The 19791-nt window shown below is 43.1% G+C and overlaps 2 protein-coding genes across 7 annotated transcripts in view; one reads left to right on the top strand and one right to left on the bottom strand.

The window, feature by feature from the left end:
* The first annotated feature begins 725 nt into the window (after positions 1-725).
* On the top strand, positions 726-7978 carry nes (nestin). The gene is made up of 4 exons (XM_067238389.1): positions 726-1553; positions 2359-2483; positions 3863-3933; positions 4536-7978. The coding sequence occupies exons 1-4, from the start codon at positions 726-728 to the stop codon at positions 7406-7408; spliced, it is 3897 nt and encodes a 1298-aa protein (XP_067094490.1). The 3' UTR covers positions 7409-7978.
* Positions 7979-12624: 4646 nt separating this feature from the next.
* mef2d (myocyte enhancer factor 2d) overlaps positions 12625-19791 on the bottom strand; it is a 42016-nt gene continuing 34849 nt past the window's right edge. For 4 of the 6 annotated variants that reach the window (XM_067237183.1, XM_067237181.1, XM_067237184.1 and 1 more), the window contains 4 exons: positions 19305-19476; positions 18839-18907; positions 16355-16405; positions 12625-14827 (listed from right to left, as the gene is read on the bottom strand). In XM_067237183.1, coding sequence (XP_067093284.1) covers positions 14398-14827; positions 16355-16405; positions 18839-18907; positions 19305-19476 — 722 coding nt within the window. In that variant the 3' untranslated portion in view covers positions 12625-14397. The remainder of the gene's footprint in view (positions 14828-16354; positions 16406-18838; positions 18908-19304; positions 19477-19791) is intronic. The other 2 variants (XM_067237185.1, XM_067237186.1) reach the window with 2 other exon arrangements.

Below are 19791 nucleotides of genomic sequence, written 5' to 3'. Positions count from 1 at the left end.
AAATGCCAAAATATAAAGGATTCCAAATCTTGCAATCCTATTATGGCTTAATTCCTATGACATACATACGGTATCCTGGCTGGAAGTTCTCTTGTTGCAAATATGCAAGATGGCCACTGGAGAGAGGTAGTGAGTTCAAAATGGAACCGTTGCTGTAACATGAAGCACCCCTATCAAGGCACGTAGAAGCCTGTAGAATGGTACCTGCTTTTTTGCAATAATGTTCAACCACTTACATTTATACATTAAACTTTTCTGTACACATAAATCTTCGATATCAGTGTAAAGCAAGAGGTATGAAACAGAAATACTTAGTACAAGCAAGTCAGTTAGGTGAGTTCCTTTATTAGATATTAGACATATGTAAAGTCTATATTTTAACAAATAGGACATTTTGTGTTTAATCCACACCGCGAAGGCAGACAAAATAAACAGAAGAAGAAGACGTTATAGAAGTGCGAGGGTTAAACCTGAAACGACATCACAGCCCTCCCTTGGTCTCCTCCCCCTATCCTCGTCCTTCCTTCCCTTTATCGGCCCTCCCCCTGCATTACATCCAGTGTGTGAGGAGTGTCTCTCACTAGTGCTCAGGAGACAGAGCCTCTCACGGTAGCAACACACACACACACACATCTACAAAGACTCAAGCTTGGAGAGAGGGAAGAATTAACCCCTCACCATCTTCCTCTTTCTCTTTTATTGCACCTGTATTGTTGTTTTAGGACATGGAGCGTCACACCACCCGTTGTTCCCACCACACCCCACTGGATGAGGAGAGGCACCAGATGCTCAACCTCAACAGCCGCCTGGGGACCTACCTGGGCCGAGTCCGGTTGCTGGAGGAGGAGAACGAGGTGCTCCGCCAGGAGGTCCAGCACCTGAGGCACAATGGGAAGGGGGATGCCTCACGCAGGGAGGAATTGGAGAACGAGCTGTATGGAGCGAGACTGGAGGTGGAGGTGGCCTGGAGGAAAAAGGTCCAAGTGGAGATGGAGATAGCGAGCCTGGGCTCCGAGCTCCGAGGCCTGAGCCTGCAGAGGCAGAAGGTCGCAGGCGCCCACGGGGAGGCTAGGAAGAGGCTGGTGGAGAGCGAAAAAGAGATGGAGGAAGAGAGAAGGGCTCAGATCTGGCTGAAGGAGAAGGTCAGACAATTTGAAATGGAGCTCAATTCCCAGACACAAACCCACGAAGAGAACGTGGCGTACTTGCACGCGACGCTAGCACATGCCAGACCCACAGCGTCGCCCATGCCAGCTCAAGCGGACTCCCAGCTGCTAGGCCTCCTGGACCTGAGGGACGGCTACTCCCAGACGGCTGCTCGAGCGTGGCAGGAAGCCACCGAGGCGTATGAGGGTCAGGTGGCACGTCTGGAGGAGTCGCTGAGTCAAGCTTCGACCCGATTGGCACAGGTGGGCCAGGAGAAGAATGACAGCCAGATGAAACTTCAGGCCCTGGAGATAGAACTAGCCTCATCCCAGGATTTAAAGCAGTACCTGGAGAAGAGAGTGGTCCAACAAAGATACCAGCAGACCCAAGAGTTCCAACCACTTCAGGTATGAGCAGTAAAACTTACGGGTTACTTGAAGGTACAAAGTTGAAGTGTAATTGTTTTTGTCAACTCATTGGTCAGATGTGGGATTTCTGGCTACTTGCTGACTGACTTCTGGTCAGGACGTAACTTAATTTAGCTTAGGGAAAGATTTCTGGTTGCAACTTGAATGACAGGATCTCAAACAAGAATACTGATTTAGCCACTAGTGCTTTAATCTTAAGTGTCAGGGGGGGATGACAACCGACCAAAAATAATACCTCATAGCCAAAGGTAACTCGGGTAAATGGGCATGACCCAAATTAACATGACCTAATGTGTAGGCCTATTTTTTCAGGACTTTCAATTATGTCCTGTGTCTGAGTGTGGCTTGTGTCTATGTGGTGGGAATGTTAAAATGCAACATGTCTGTTATGTACATGTGTGGCCTTGTCCTTTTATTACGAATCGTCTTAAAACCCTGCGGAAACTTTCTGGAATGAAGGGTACTCTTGTAGATATTCTACTAGGGTGAATGGTATTCTTATTTCAAATGTTAATAGAATAAAAAGCCAAAGTCTGGAAAGGCATACAGGACTCTATATTCATAGGTCAGGGCAATGGTAATTACGTCTGGATCACAGGGATATCAGAAAGGTCAAATAACCCTTCTAAACTAGCCTGGTTTGGGAGACACCTCTTGTCCAAGAGGTCGAAACCAATACAAAATGGAATGCTTCCATTTCAAATATGTCACTTCCTGTGTTGTGTGTGCTACTAATCTCCGATGATTTGTTGCCTCACTTCCTCCTTACGTTTCTGTTCTGCAGGCCCACCTGGAAGCATTGGAAGTGGAGAAGGTGGAGCTGGGACAACAGATCGATGAGTTGCTGATGAACAGCAGAGGCCTGCTGCAGATGAAGATGTCACTAGGGCTGGAGGTGGTCACGTACAGGTATAGTAAATCATGTTGTTTAACATCACCTAGTAAACATCACTTAATCAAGTAGATGTGATTTCCTCCCATAGCCACTATGGGTTTAGGTTCATAGAAAAAGACATATGCATCAATACCCAAGGTTTTTTTTTATGTTCTCAGGTTTTGAGGTTTTAATCATTTAAGAATCTTTTGGATGTCTGTCCATGCTCACATTTTCATCTTGTTTCCAGTGAGACTAACTAAATTGTCCAGAATCCCTTTTTAGACAATTCTTTTGAACCTTTCATTCCTGACATTTAAAAACAGATTTAAATGTCCAACTACATTCAGACATAGCTTTTAACTTGCAAACCAAACGTTACATCCTGCCCCTCCCCCAGTGAGAACATGGGATGTCCATGGTCTCTTGTCCAAGTGGTCGCAGTAGTCTGGATGAAAGGTCGGCCTTTTGAAAAGGGTAATCTCAGCTGCTGTCTTAAGCAGGGTAATTTTATATGGATGTCGATCGTGGCGCCTCCTTTCTGTCTCTATCTTTCTGTCTGTCTTTCTTTCTCTATCTCCCTCTCTCTGCACACAGACACACAAACACAAACATTGTCTCCATTTCAATCTCCCTCCTTCTTCCTCCCCCTTCATCCTCTCCTCACAGTATTGACCCCAAGACACACAAGAAGAAATAATTTAGGAGCTATGGGACTCTAGAGTAACAGGAATGGGGGAAGGAATGAGTGTGAGAAACTAAATATTAGTTTCGCTATATTCATCAAGTTCATATTTCAGCACACAATTTTACAAACTTTTTCTTTTGCATATTGATAATATTGGATGTGACAACATGTCAAAAAGGGAAGCTGTTACACAATTCAACTACCAACAAAGTACATCTTTGGAATTAACAATCATGTGTGCATTTTCTGATGGGAGTTGTTTCAATAGAGGTACTAATTCAAATGTGTGTTGGAATGGGCACAGTCCACATCAATGAGTTACAATAGTGCTATTTGAGCTGCTTGACCTGCCCCAATGTTTGGGGTTGTCAGAGGTTGTGTGTGTCCTTGTGTGCAGACAGTGTGTGTTTGTCTGTGTGTATGTGTGTGTGTGGAGGGTATTGATGGTATAGGATCGTGTGCTGCAGATGGTATGACAATGACAATGTCACTCATTTCCATAACAAGAGATTTGAGCTTACTCTGGTTGTTCAATTACAACAAAAGCCCTTCTTCACTCCCCTCACACCAAGTCAGCTCTACATCATTGCAGAATAGTTCCTGCTAAATTAAATCATTTAGTGTCACAATAAACCTGCAGGCGTTACAATGTATTAATCTTTTCATGATAATAATGTCTGCAATATTGCCTGCTTTTTATGTTTTTCTCCCCTCTATTCTCATCAGAGCTTTACTGGACAGTGAAAGCCTTAAAGTAGAAGTCGCAAAACATCAACCAAGGAGTGTTTGCAACACAGGTAAATAATATTCATTGCATACTGTAAATCAGAGAGACACATCCATATTAATGCTCTTGTCCTAGCCGTAATATTGAAGTGTGATTTACTGTACAACCCCTTTAGACAGTCCTCCCATTTGCTGCTTCATCACATGTAGTATATCCTTAAAGGAGTCATTATCATAATAGAGGACACTCGTTCTTCTACAGTACTAGACAGAATCACATTAGACCACAAAGACTATGGGGGATGGTCTGAGTAGAGGGCTGAGCTAGGCACTTTGGCTGGCTATGTAATGAAAGCCAACTAAGAGGGTCCCCAAAGGTCATTGAGCCATATGGCAATGCTTTCCGGTAACTCAGACTTCAGGAGATAGAAGTCATGATCAATATCTCTCCATTACTCATTTCCTAATACTGCCTTGGAGACACCGTTTTTTGAATTGGGCATGAGATTTACAGTGTAAACTGAAATTAATGCATTGTTGTATGTCTTCTGGCACCTTAAAAAAGACTGTCAATGTCTATTCTTGAAGTATACCTTTTTACATTGTGTAATTGTCACTCAAGCCTACTAAGTCTGTCATATAAACTAACTAGTTTTGCCTTTATTATCTGCAGATCCTCGACCCAGTCCTCGAGGGGTTAAGCAAACCTCACAGATTCAGACATTATCTAGTCACAGAAACGGGGCTTTATCATCAATTCCGGCAGCACCCCTTAGATCCAAGACTAATATCATTTCTATAACATCAATCTCAACTCCAAAAAGTGTGACGTGCAGTGAAACGCACGAGAGTTCTCTGAAGGCAAAAGAAGAGCAGGTTGATGTTAGCAGACCAGCCTATGGGAGGTCAGCTTACCCAAAAGTGTTACAAGGCTCTGTCCAATTCAGGCCCCAAACAGTCAGTAAAGAAGTCAGCTACAATGAACCGCTGTCTTCACTCAATGAGCAAGAGATAGAGGTGGATGTCAAATCGGCCAGATCTGACCGGAACGAACCCCTTCCACAGGACAGAGAGGAGGGGGAAAACAGGAACAGTGATGGGCTGTCCGCAGTACAACCAGTTGTGTCTATAAGTCACCTGGTTCACCTAACTGGGAAACCAATCTTTAGTGATGATGCTGAAGAATGTACTAACCCCAGGGAAATCCTTGAAACAGAGTGTCCTGTTACAAAGCCAAAGGGGCCTTTTTCCTTTCCAGAGGACAACTTGAATGAGGTAACTCCCAAGGTGCCTGGTGAAAAAGAAGGACCTCAACTTGACCTTCCAGTTTCTCCCATACATGCATGGCACGAAGGTCCTGGAACGGAGAGCGAAGAAGCGGCATGGATGAACGATGGAAGCTCAGGATCTGAAACTGAAGCAGTGATGGAACCGACACTTGAGACCGGCACAAGCAGTCCAGCCTCTGAGAGTCAGACAGAGGAAACCATGTTCAACCAGCCAACAGAACTGCATGAGGAGTTCCATTATCAGGAGACTGGACCAATGGGCCTAACAGAGGCCAGTAAAGAATGTAAAGGGTCTTGGAAACACAAGGAACATTTGGAAGACAAAGTTTATTCGGATGGGGATGAAATGGATACATGGGATCAAGTAATGGAAAGAAACGTCCCAGGGAAGAAAGAAAACATGAATGTTGAAAATGATGAAAGGGAAACCCAACGTATCGCTCTGGGAGAGTACGTGTCGGCACCAGAGCAGGAGGAACTAGACATTAAGAATGTGGTTGACTCATTAATACACCAAGACTCTCATATGACCCTGGAACTCACGGACACCGATCAAGACGAGGAAAAAGACCCAGAGAAAGCAAATGACGACGACTCTCCAAATGCCTCTAGTTCATGGAGGACTGAGCTGGAATGTGACAGCTATGCACAGGATAACACACTGGCTGACACGCGGCCTCTGATTCGCTACAAGAGTGACGAGACAGATGCCAACACCCAGGCCTCACACATTGAAGAGAGCGAGTCCAGTGACTGTGATGAAGGCCGGAAGGTCGGGGAGGCAGGGACTGATGCCTGGGGCGAAAGTCAATCCAAACGATTTGGAACCATGGAGGACTTGTGTGAAGAGGCCGTAGGGGAAACCTTGGATGAAGAGTATAACAGGGACAACCCTCAGACAGAGTGTATGATCTCTGGCCAAGCTGGGGAGTATGTCACACCAGGGATCGGTGAGCATGCAGATCAGATCTTGAGAGATGCCGAAGACCAATCGGACGATGAAACAGAGGAACTCACAGAACGTGGCGAGTCTACATCACGTTCTTTGGAGCACTATTATGAAGAAGGCATCGACAAAATGGTTGAGAAGGAACTGGAGGTCCTGTCCATATCCACTTACAGTGCTCGATTTCAACAGCATACTGCTGAAGGAGCGGAACAGACTGAACGCATCAAGGCAAACACAACTGACATGTTAAAAATTGAGGGTTTACAGCTAATCGATCCGGAGACTGCACCTTCGACTCACTCCATGCATCTAAATGAGTCATATGAATACGATTCTGTCCAAGAAAGTTCTGCTGACAGGACACAAGTTCCGGATCAAGGCAATGTGTTTAATGAGCAATGGAAAATGGATGGAGATGAACAAAACCTATCTATTCAAACCCCTGTGGACCTCATTGAAGAGGATTCAATCACCAGCAAACTCAATAACTTGCCTGAAAGACAGGACAACCTTAACAACTCAAATAGTTCAGATGGTGATGAAGAGTCATCCAACGCTAGCCAATGCTCTCAGCCAATTGCAAGAGTAAAATATCCACATCCAGAAAACTTGGTAGACGTGGTAGTACCTCACCAAAACCTGGAGCTTCCTACAGAGGAACCCTTCAGTGGTCTGCAAGACCATCCCATGGAATGTTCTGATTGGACCACAGATCAAGGACATCCTCAAACAGAAGCATGGGAATTCCTCGAGAGTCCAAACAAACGTCTGCAATCTAGGGATCGATTTGTAGAACAATCTCAAAGCCATACACGAGATACAAAAAACATTATTCCAGAGTGTGAGGCAGGAGGAGAAGTGGAGGACATTTGTGTTGTTCAGTCTGAATCACCTGATAAAATGACAGATGAATGTGACATCTTCCAAGTTCAGAAATCTGAGGAACAACCTACAACTAAGCGTGAAGGTACTCGCAGCTTTTTTAGCTCGAGTGTGCAGAATGAGCTCTGGAGTTCCTCCCAGGATACAGGGGCCACCCATCAACCGGATATCTTAAATGACAGAGAAGCGGAGCAATCTAATCAGAACCTAACCTTTGGTGACAGCGAAGCCTGGGAAACTCTGGAAAACCTCAAGGTAGCAAATGGTAACACTGACATGGAACCCGATGAACCAAAACCTCCTGTTTTTTATAAAGAAGAGGAACAAAGGCTTCCACTGGCAAAGCAGAAGCTGTGTAGAGATGTGGTTGAAGGGGAGGACTCTGAGGAGGAAGGGGTGGACTCTTGGTCATCTGGAGAAGAATAAGAATTGAAACAATTGGAAACTTTGGTAATGAAAAGAAGGAACACTTTAGTTAATTGTGTAGTTAGAAGAATTATTTAGAACTGAAAATAAAATAAAAAATGTTACATGTTAGTATTGGACTGTCAATTTCCGATGGGGATCAAATGTGCCATTTGTGTCATTCAGCTGTTTCAAAAACCAAAACAATGCCTTGGTGCACACCCAGAGTGCCTACTACTCAATTTTTTAAATCCTGTGAGGTTTTTGATGTAGGTAATGTTTTCACCACTTTGTGTACCCTTCCCTTTCCCACTGTATTGCATTGATCAAAGATAAAATTCAGAACAATTCAGTGCATGCTTGGGGTAAGATTTCTTTGGTCGATCCCAAATGAAGGAACGTATAAAGCTTCTAAAAAGTAAAATAATCTAAATAATCTGCTGTCCAATTTCTGCATGATTATACAAATAGATGCAAATCAGTCAAAGCTCAAGAACAGAACATCTGGCAGGACGTTTGTTGATCTAGCAACATTTTTGAATCCATTTCAGCAGGATTACATATTACATACTCTTTTGTTGAGTGTCTAAATGTAGGGCTGTTATTTATGATAACATGTTTTTACATTAATAAAGACATTGTGAAAATCTATATTCCTGTTTTATTTAGCATTGTTTGAAATCACTGAAATCAAATATCCCGATAACATTCATCTATATTTCCGCGGGATGGTTGTTTGATCTTTACCGAAGGAGTCAATTTTAAATAAATATGTATAAATAAATATATAAATAAAATAAATACAACATAACATTCCAATAGACTTAAAACTAAAAACTGTCGTCATCTCTTTAAACTTCCCTCGGGGCACTAGTGTGTTTATTTTCAAATAGGAAAATCTGACTTCAAGAGGCATCAATCCCTAAAAACCGATGTGGTCATTTGCCTCACTTTCCTCACTGTCCTCACAATGTCTAAAATGTATAAGTGAGGAAAACTATAAAGCGAGGAAGGCTCTGTGGCTGTGAGGGGGGAGTCTGACATGCCTAGGTTTGGCAAAGCTTCACTGCCGTCAGAGCACACAAGCTAACAAAGCACATCCTGACCAACAAATAAGCATCCCATGGGAAGGCGAGAGGAAAAATACCCAAACAAGGCACAATGGATGACCTCATCTACCCCTGCTTCTCTGCCCGCTTCACGGACCTCTTTCCCCATTCATTTGATCATTCATTAGTCAGTTTTCAGAACAATGACAGCTATTTTAGCTCCCTCTGCCTGCTCACTCCTCAAATCTACCCAGTAAGAGACTGAATAAGTAAAACCACAGTTCTATTCTTCTAGAGGAGAGCAGGGTGCTGGAATCTCAAGATGACTGCTGTCTCCCATGCTCTTGTTCTCTACCTTCTCTGACTACGATTTCAGATTTCAGATTGTTCAGTCAGTGGTACTGACTGTGTGAACCACCTATTGAATTGCATCAATATAGGTTTGGGGAAGGACAGTAGGGAGGTGCCAAGAGATGTTATAAACAACTCCACCAATAACAAGTAGCATAGAACAGTTTTAGTATTAGCATGAATGGTCATACACAAATGGTTTGTTCCCATACATTTTCAAAAAGAAACATTTTGTTAAGTGTTTCACTTTAACAAACGATGCAAACAGTATACAGTGATGTATAAGTATTACACAAGACAGTGAATGGACTTGAGGACATGACAGAAGGTTAAACCAGGGAACACGTACTCCTTATTGTATGTCCAACACAGTCTCATGATGAAAAGGCCAATCTGAAGCAAGAGGCCTAATTGTTCAGCATTGCCAAGTAGCTGTGTTCCAGCTGGGGCACTCCCAGCACTCTGTCTGTGTTAAGTAATGGGGAGGATTCACAACTGTCCCGGCAGTATGCACTTGTGGGTGTGCTCTCCTCGGCCATCTGCCATCCATTATCTCTTCTTCATTGATTTACTCCACCTGTCATGTATGTGATGGAGTACCTGGACAACTCAACTGACGAAGGGATGATTCCATGTAACGCAAAGACAAGTGTATATTTTAGGATCGGTACCTCACTATGTATTATTTGAGAATAAAATAAAACACTGTCGCTATAGAGTAGGAAAATGTGTATAAAAGCGATCTAGCAGACTGTGGTTCCATCACATCAGCTGAGAATGTATGACTCATTCTCCCATACACGATTGTTAGAATTGTTTCTGACCACAAGTTGAATAGATATAACTGTTGTCACCAGTCACCAGCGATGCTGCCTGGGTAAATATGCAGCACCCTTGTCCATCCATCTGAGGCCCACACCCACGAAACCAAACACATTTCCACACAGATAAATATACTGTGGTGGTTATTTGGGGGAAATTATCAAACTGTGATTGATCCATTTCCAACTATGAAGACTATCAGGGTTCATTGTACTGACCCAATACCAGTCACACATCACCTTGTTGCCGACATGTACAGTTTTGTCTTCATAGGAAGTTTCCTGCGACAGACAGTTGTCAGAGACTAGTCAGTTTTGATCAGGTGGCCTTTGTCACTTGAGACAGAAGTGTGTGGGCCTGTCTGAAACATAAGCTCAAAGGCTGCACAGGAACAAAACAGCTGACCCACCCAGCTGACTGAGGTCAAATGGCCTGGAGGAGAATGAGTAACACCACATTAACTCTAACCATGTTGCCCCTACTCAAATGTCTCTCTATTTCTCTACATCTAGAACATATAGCTTGCTTTTAAAGCAGGCCTGACAGAGGGATTCACTGGAAATCTCCCAACTAAAATGTAAAGAAAGACCAGGTTCATGTTTTAAGAATATGCTCGGCAATGAATAGACAAACATAATTTATAACTCACCCTCTTTCTCTCAAGAGAAAGTCCATGCCATTTTAGAAACATCATCCAAATTGGTTATGTCATGAATAAACTGTCAGGAGTCTGTTAAAACATATTGGGGAAAAAATATTCACTATTGGATGATGTGTGAATACGATAAGGATATATATTGTAGGATATTGGAATAATATCCCAAAAATCTGGGCATCAGAGCCCAATCCATTATTTAGCCGTTATGGTGACATCTTATGGTGAAAACATAACACTGCATTTCACTTCAATGTTTAATCAATCCATTGTACATATTTATAGCTGTAAAACATATATAGCTGATGAGAAATTGATAATAGGCACATAAATACTCAAACCTTTTTGTAGGTCAACTTGTCTATTTAATATATAAAATACGGTAAAACATACGCAAAAGGGGTTGGGTAAGAAGGGACAAATGGATACTTTGGTACAATAACAAACACTTTTTTGTAAAAGCAGTATAGAATTTGTAATAACATATCAGTGCATACTTTATTTATGAAAATATACACAAATTGTATATCATTCTCAAAAAAACAAAACAAAAAAAACTTTTTACAACAAAAAGCAGACTAGCCGAACACAATATATTAGCTATAATTTATTTTAAACATTTTTCCTCAATTTCTATTTTATGTCTGTGTGATGTATATTCTTATTGATATTACACTTCGTATGTATTTCCTATATGATTCATTCTTTGCTTGTTTTACGCCCATGCATTGACATCTATGTGTCTGGTCAGAAATAAATTAAATGTGACTTAAATGTCACTTTACCACGTGTACGCAAATGTTTGTACATATAACTAAAAATTGCAGCATCAAACTGGTTGTTATACTCAACTTGTTTCTGTCTCCTTCTGTCACCCTATCATTACTATGGTTGTTTTGTTTTATGTCACAAAATCGTGCAATATTAGTAACACCCTTTGAAGAAAAAACAAAACAAATTTTAATCAAATATAAATATATTGATATAATATTTATATATAATAAAATAAAATTCAAATAAAACCAGATGTCTAACCTACACAAAAACCGCAGAAAGTAAAATTGCCATTTCTATATCATCATTAAAAAGACCATTGATAATGGCCAGGATAGTGATGATAATACAAATTATAGTAATAATAGCAATCTTTACAGAACAGTTATAATAAAAACAGACAATAGAACTGTCACCAGCACAAATTAACACTGGAAAGTGAGAGAAACTTTCTAAACATTGTTATACATGGGAAATATGTGGGCGCAGGTTTACTATTATCATAAAGATTGTCTTTCCGTTTTGATTACAGCTACCCCTAGTGCTGATCTGAGACACGTTAGGGTTTTTTACACCTCGCTTGATCAAACAGCTAACGTCCTAACTCCCTACCTAACAAACCCCCTTTCCTATCAGTTTTCTTCCACCATATTATTTAACTTAATGTAACACATTGTCGTGGCTTGTGTAGCCCTATTCAAGACCTTGGCTATAACATTTTTTTTTTTTTCAAACAATTTTGTTCAAAGCTCAGGACACAACAGTCTTATAGTCTGAACCTGTGTGAGTATACACACTGAAATACCTTTTTATGCTCTTTCTCCCTCTGTCAAACTACCTAGATTCCCATGAGTAGAAGAGTTGGGCTGAGCAAGCCCAACAACAACAATAAAAAAAGAACATTCAAAAGAATACACAGATTATGTTTGTATGTGTACTGTATATTTGTGTGGCACTGAAATAGAAAATATAGTATGATCAAGGGGGAAACTGAAGAAGAAATCAGACAGCAAATGACCTCATGTTGTGAAATTTCTGATAATATGTTATGTAGCAACGTAGACCTTCAGTAAGGACGGATGATGTATGGGGTCATGAGGGCCAAAATTATGCAAGATTGGCTTTAAACTTACAGACTAGATATGTTGTCAGTACCTCAAACCGTTGACGAAATTGAATTTTCGTAATACTTTAAGAGCTAATGGATTGTGTATATTTGTGATTTCTACAACGGACTTAACCGCTATTCCAAATTCACATCATTCCTACATTATGGACTACAAAACATTCAGACCATTTCTGAGAATTACTCATCCATCTTCAATCACAATATCCACATAACACACAGCAAACCATTTCATATTATACCCTTATGATTATATAAAACTTTTGATAAATGTGAGCTATTAAGTCTAGTCTATTCAATACAAATACATGGCTTGAGTTCTACAGAGGCTCCCCTATGAAAGAAATGTCATTTGAGCAGGGACTCACAGAGGGATTCTTGGCTGGCTCCTTTGAATGAGTGTGTGTGTGTGTGTGTGTGTGTGTGTGTGTGTGTGTGTGTGTGTGTGTGTGTGTGTGTGTGTGTGTGTGTGTGTGTGACATCTGGACATTACTATCCCCTTCTCGAGGACTCCCTGGCTTTTAAAGGGGGCATAGGAGGTGTTTCAGGGGGATTAAAGTGCGCTCCTTCAGAGTACTAGTCATACTCACACAACCGTCAGACTCAACATGACTTCCCTTTCTGCCTCTCCAACACCCTCTCTTGGCTTTGTAACATATTACAACTATATACACATAAATAGAAAGACAGATCCACTGAGAATCACCACATCAACAGCTGCAGGGACATCCTGCCGAATATATGTGAACATATATTTCTATGTACAATCCCTGTCTATCTTTTTCTCTGCGTCTGATGCAGGTTTACGTTTACTCGCTACTGTCTGAAGCTGTTTAAATATATATATCTGTATATGTTTTACGTGTTTGCCTTTAAATAATGCTTTCCCTGCTATATAAAAGCCATATAGAAGGGTTTACAAACTGAAAACAAACTGCTTATATACATGGTTCCCCCCTGTCCCCTTCTTTATATCACCCGAATGTTAGCCTTCCAAAACAGAGGCATTGTTTAACAAAAATACAATTTCAGTCTGTTTGTCTGTAGGTGGGTTTCAATGTATGAGTTAGTGATAGAATGTAATCTGAAATAGCAAAGTCGAGAGGGTACAAACACACACAAACATTCTGAATAAATATTTAAAACACTCCACACACCAAATACACTCAGCATCTGAGTTGTCAAGTTGACATGGCAGATAGGTTGTAGTATATGCTATCGAGCTCTTACAGCCCTTCCCTGATTGAAGTTTTATTATGTTTATAAATTTTTTACCTCAGTAAGGTACTATAGGATGTTGTATAATGTACTGGTATATGCATGGTTCCGATTGAATTGCTGGTATAAAAACAAAACAAGAATACCTTACACCACCCCTGTCTTTTTAAACGGACTCTTGTTCACCTAGCATGAAAGAATGTTTTAAAAATGAAATGGACATAAAAAATCCAAATTTCCAAAGGTAATGACTAATGGACAGTGAACAGTCAGACAGGACAAAAAGAAATTGAGAAAATAGTTCCAAAGAGAGAAAAAAAAAAAACACCCAAGTCTTGTACTCTTACAAAAACATAAAAAAGCTGGATCTATCTATACAATACAGCCATCGTCGGGCAGGTACAAAGAAGTGGATTCATTTTGGTTGTCATACTGTTTCACAACAGAGCAGTGCAGCTGTACTAGGAAGAGACCTATGGTAGACGCCAAACAAGTGTCTGACAAAACAGTCAGGAGTGAGTTAATATGTTTTGGAGTTTGAAGAGAGAAGACACAGCAAAAACCAACGTCAGATATCAAGACTCACTCTCTAAAAATGTAGAGTACAATGAGAATCAACTCAGAAATAACCAGATATCCCACTTTGAGTCCATTATTGTCCCTTCCAGCAAACTATTTAATATAATCCCTGGTTCGGTGGCTCGCCACTTGGGTGTCCTGGTGTTGGGGTGTGTACGATAGAGCACAATTATATGCACATTTTCTTTTATAGTGCAAATTGGTGTCAACGTATACACGTGAGAGAACTAGTGTGTTTGTGAGCATGCTTATGTGTACGTGTGTCTGTGCATGAGGTGGAGTGAGGTCAGCATTGACTCAACTAAATGGACGGTAACTAGGTAGATGACAGAAGTGTGTGTGTGTGTGTGTTTAGAGATAGACAGTAGGGAGGAGGGGGGCATGTACACAAGCCATGAGCATGACTCTGTCCTCCACTTTCGACGCCGGAGCCTCTTTATGTGACCCAGGCGTCCAGCCTCATCCTCTTGACGTTGGCCCCCTCCTGCTCCTGCTGCTGCTCTGTTGACGAGGGCCTCAGGAGCCCCATGGCGGCGGCCGCACCTGCCTGGTGGTGGAAGTCCTGTGGTGGGCCCCTGGCCTGGTTCTGAGCCTGCCCCTGCTGGGTCCCGTCGTCGCGGTCGCTCCCTTCGTACGAGCTCCCGTTGCTGCTCAGGCTGTCGACCGGTGAGCGGCCCTGGGCGCCGGGCTCCAGGCGGAGGGAGCCTGGATAGGACGCCAGGCCCTGCCCTCCTCCGCCCGCTCCGCCGGCCGTGGAGGACGGAGTGCTCCGGTCGCGGTTGGGTGAGACGGGTTCCGACTTGATGCTGATGTTAGGGTTGGTGTTGACGGTCAGTGTGGCGCCCTGAGGTATGTGGCCCACCGGCCTAGAGGAAGGAAGAGAGAGAGAGAGAAGGAGAGAGGGAGAGAGATAGACCGGGAGGGAGGGAGAGAGAAACAGGGAGGGAGGGAAAGACAGAAAGAAGAAAGAAATAGGGCGGGTGACTACTGGTATTGGGTCGAACTACAATGCACCTTGTGAATGGTAGCAACATCACTGTTAACATCACCACAATGTACATTTCAATGATTCAACAGCGTACAGCGTGAACGGTAAGCGCTGGTGAGACATACATAGTCAAGACCTGTGGGGTCGGAGAATAAGGAAAAGAAAAGGACAAATGTAAAGCGGATTCAGGGGATTATTGCTGCTTTAAAAAATGTTTTCTGTTAAGTTTGCAGCTTCTCCATTCTGTCTATCAAATGTGTCTTTGTGGCACTTAGAATTCACATTACATTTAGTCATTTAGACATTAAGACATACTAAGCTTGTCTCACAGCAAAAATATGAAATAATTTGATTTACAGTGTAGCCTAAGCGACAGTAATTAAAATTCTACGCACGTTTGCTCAAGTAAATTTGTGAAGATAGTAGCAATGCAGCAACATGTAATTTACAGCCACTGTAAAAACAGAGCAATGGACTGGTACATAAATGATCTTAGGTCAGCTGTACATGTACATGTTGGACGTACAAAGACACATGTCAGATGAGAGGCCACCAGGATAACGCACCACCCGACAAGCCATGCAGCCAACATTTGAATCCCGCATCACGATCACTATCAAAGTAATGTAGCTTATTTTTCAGACAACCTGTTAGAATCTGCAAAGTTTCCTGAAAGGACACCCTACACTTCTTTGCTGAATCGGAATGCACATTTTCTCAATGTTCCTCACCCCTTGGCAGGTCGACATGAGAAGGGAATTCGTTTTGAACTTGGATTTTCCCACTGCCTTCTAATTTATGTGGGCCTCATGAGCAATTCATATTCTTCTACATTTCCTCAGGAAAAGAAATTGTTCCACATCTAATTTTTCTTTCCTTCCTTGTTTCTCATCTTTCTCCTTCTCTCTCAACACACATACACGCACCCCAAAATCCCTCGACAGTGAAATTCCTGCCTCCCTGGATGCCACTTTATCAAACCTGAGCCTCCACATTATAGACTGGTACAGGTAGATGGATTATGGTGTCACAGGGTCTCGTTGCTATGGCGAATAAAAAGGGCCTACTCAGCGCCCTGGTGACAGTGATGAAGGCATGGTCGGCAGGCAAGTCCCGAGCACTAACACAGCTAGCACAGCCAGAAGCAGACAGTTACAGAACAGTACAGCAGCGTTTCACCAAACCTGGTCTAGAAAGAACAGTCTAGTTTTCATAGCCATCCTGTATCAAAATGGACAACTTACAACTGAGCTGTCCTGGTCCCAGGACTCTGTGAATGGAGCGTCTAACCTGGTTTAAAATGAACCAGGCAAGCATGCGCGGGTGTCTCGATAAATCAGGTTTGAGAAACAGTGCGACACAGATCAGTATGGCTACAGCTATACACTGAGGAGATATACAGTACCAGCAGAGGCCCTCTTCTCTGCCAAAGAGCAAGTTTGACTGAGAGGCCATGCTGTAGAGGGAGGGGAAAAAACAAGCATGTTTGAGAACCACAATCAAGGGGGAGTGGCAATACAGACAACTTCTAGCCATTAGTGTACATTACAGACAACCAATCAACGAGGCTGAAAGTGAAACTATGAACAAAAACAAAAAGTTAAATACAGGGAATTTAGAAATGCATACAGTATATTGTATGCTAGACTCTTATAATAAGAGTCAATAAGAAAGAGAGAACCAAACATACTGTAAAAAAAAACAAAAACATAGCACACAACCTACAGTACACCCTCAAGTCGCAAGGATAATTGATCTTGAAGAAAACTACACTAAAATCTAAATGTAAACAAGGACACACTGACAGCAAAGACAGACAGCATCTCTAAAGCGTCATCCACTATTTACATTTAGTCATTTAGCAGACGCTCTTATCCAGAGCGACTTACAGTAAGTACAGGGACATTCCCCCCGAGGCAAGTAGGGTGAAGTGCCTTGCCCAAGGACACAACGTCATTTGGCATGGCTGGGAATCGAACCAGCAACCTTCGGATTACTAGCCCAATTCCCTAACCGCTCAGCCACCTGACTCCCACCTTAAAATCTAAATGTAAACAAGGACACACTGACAGCAAAGACAGACAGCATCTCTAAAGCGTCATCCACCATTTCCTGTCTAAAGCGTCATCCACTATTTCCAGTGCAAGCCCTTCAGTTCAAGCCCTCTCCGCTAAAAACCTCAGCTGGATACCAAATCAGGCCGAGACCTAACATCCTTCAAAGCTCCATGCAAGCACCAATTGGCATCCGGGGATAGCTATTCAATAAACAAGTAAACAAGTCAAAGCTGTGAGGTGATTGTGGGGGGAGCCCTGGCCACATTAACATTTAGATTGGGGGAGCTCGACTCAACAGGTGCATGAGAGTCAAAACCAGTCTTAACAGGAAGCTGGAGATGATTGGCCGCAGCACAAGACAGGGAGGAAGCAAGGCCAAAAAATATATAACTAAAAACACAGACAGAAATCATTTTCTCGTCGCGTCCCACAGCATGTTAACCGGGGCTGACAGTGAACGCGAGGCTCGCAGCGAAGCCGTCAATCACGTCTGATTGGAAGTGTCTGCTCACTGTGGCTACCGTGCAATGAAATCAAAAACAAAACAGTGGGCTGCACGCAGCCCGTGTAATCAAACGCCAGCGCAAGAGAACAAACGGAGGGAGGAGTGCGTCCAAGGGCCTTATTTTCAGAAGGCAGGTTTACTGATCCGTGTGATGCATGCATGTGTCATCTCACTATTGACGCTGGGTCATCCAGCGATATGAAGATGAATGGTGGGGCTGTGCCGCAGTCGGTAGTCCCAGACGGGGGGGACGGGGGGGGGACTGAGGGGAAAACTTGAGCCGAGCAGAACACAGGCTACACGGCCCACCGCTGTAGGTTTGTTCAAACATTGGTGGGGACAAACACTCTAAACACTACCCTTGCTCAACCGCTAATTATTGATAGTGACGTTTCAATGGTCTCTTGACATCGGTAGGAACATGTCCCAACTGTCCGCCCCTAAGCCTGTATTAACTGTAGTATTGCTAATGTAACTGGGTGCTAGTTAAATCTCGTCAATCAACCAATTAAAAGCTGGGTTTAGGTTTTTTTATTCCATCTGACTGTTCAACACATCCAGTCATTTCAAAAGATGACTTGTGTGTGATCTCGTGTTTGCAGTTGCATCGTGAGCCCCGTGTCCAGCCCCGTGTCCAGCCCCGTGTCCAGCCCCGCGTCCAGCCCCGTGTCCAGCCCCGCGTACAGCCCCGCGTACAGCCCCGCGTGCAGCCCCGCGTGCAGCCCTGTCTACAGCCCTGTCTACAGCCCTGTGTACAGCCCCGTGTACAGCCCCGTGTACAGCCCCGTGTACAGCCCCGTGTACAGCCCCGTGTACAGCCCCGTGTACAGCCCTGTGTGCAAAGATCACACAGAGGCTGTGCGCATGTGTATCTGCATGGTGATTATGACTCAGGACTGCTCTGCGAGACTGAGAAATAAAACCACACAGCAGGGGGGGCTGCTGTCATATTCCTGTACACGTTCCACTTTGTTCGCTGCATTCAGAGACCGCGGCAGACACAAGCTTTGAAGAACCTTTTGACAAGACCTTGACAACAACACTGGTTTCCTCAATCCGTGAATCTATCTGAAGGGCCTAAAGAAACATCTTCAAACAACTTTAACAACCAAAAACAACCAGGAGCTTCTAAAACATTTGAAGATGACAAGCACAAAAAAAGTACATACACTGTTTGAATCATATCAAATTCAACCTGACATACAGTAATATGCTCTCCTTTTTTTTTGATAAGGATTCATAATGGAATCAACTTGAGAGTCACATAGACTATGCTTGACAGACATGAGCATAGGAACCACACAGCGCTATGTGCTAATGAATTCACCTCAGGTTAGCAGCAAAATTGGAGATGCAGTTAGCCATCTCCCCGTTCTGTTTCTCTGCGCCCCACATGCTGTAGACAAGAGGGGGAGAACAAACAGGCGGTCACATATCACAGCTCCTGCACGGTTAGCCTAGCTCCCCGCAACAATCACAGAATACTTCAATTCGGAGCTTGCTACCTTGCTAGTACGAGGAGCCTTTACTCCGCCAACAATGTGTGTGTGGAAATGTTGAAGCTAGGTGTTGTCAATCGACCTTAAAGCTCAGAGTATATGGGCACAAGGCAAAGGGATAGGATTCCTTCTTTTTCGGGGACATGATGACACATGACACGACCCTACGCACGTCCACTCAGGATGTCGATAAACTGGAAAACTCCTCCATTGAGATATTAACACCAACACGGGTGTCAGGTGAGAACTGCACATGTTGGGGCAAGTTCAACAGACCAAATGAAGTGTACTTACACCAAGTTACTAAGGGACGCCAAACTGAGCTGTTGCGACTGTTGTTGCTGCTGCTGCTGTTGCTGGGATACTGCTGGTTGCTGTTGCTGTTGCCAGGTGGTCATGTTGCCAGGCAGCAGCCCTGACGGTGTGAAGTTCTGGAGAGCTGTGAGATCTGCGGTCAGCTGGTACTCTGAGATGGAGGCAGAGAAAGCGAGAGATGGAGAGAGGGAAGAGGTGGGAGTGTTTACATTTTAGTGACTAAGTAACTTAAGATGGTTAACTGTCCAAAATGTTAACACATAAAAATACAGTTTTCTTTCCCCTGGTAAAATAGTATGAGAAATTTGAATCTAAGTTGCACTGACCTCCATCGTATTTAGGAAACACTCGCTGTCTATGCTTCAAAAAAAAATTTAAACAAAGAGCAAAGATGGTATTGGGTAGAAAGGCATGTGCCTGTAATATGCCAGCCTGGCTCTTGGGCACTACTGCCCTGTTGGCTCAC

Source organism: Osmerus mordax, chromosome 6, assembly GCF_038355195.1.
Source record: "Osmerus mordax isolate fOsmMor3 chromosome 6, fOsmMor3.pri, whole genome shotgun sequence".
NCBI classification, from domain to species: Eukaryota; Metazoa; Chordata; class Actinopteri; order Osmeriformes; family Osmeridae; genus Osmerus; species Osmerus mordax.
Note: the sequence above shows the minus strand (reverse complement) of the source record. Positions and strands in the feature narration are given on the sequence as shown.

Coding starts and splice junctions, on each gene's coding strand:
- nes (XM_067238389.1), top strand. CDS start 726: ATGGAGCGTCACACCACCCGTTGTTCCCACCACACCCCACTGGATGAG. Junction 2,484..3,862: donor CTGGAGGTGGTCACGTACAG/GTATAGTAAATC, acceptor TATTCTCATCAG/AGCTTTACTGGACAGTGAAA. Junction 3,934..4,535: donor AAGGAGTGTTTGCAACACAG/GTAAATAATATT, acceptor TATTATCTGCAG/ATCCTCGACCCAGTCCTCGA.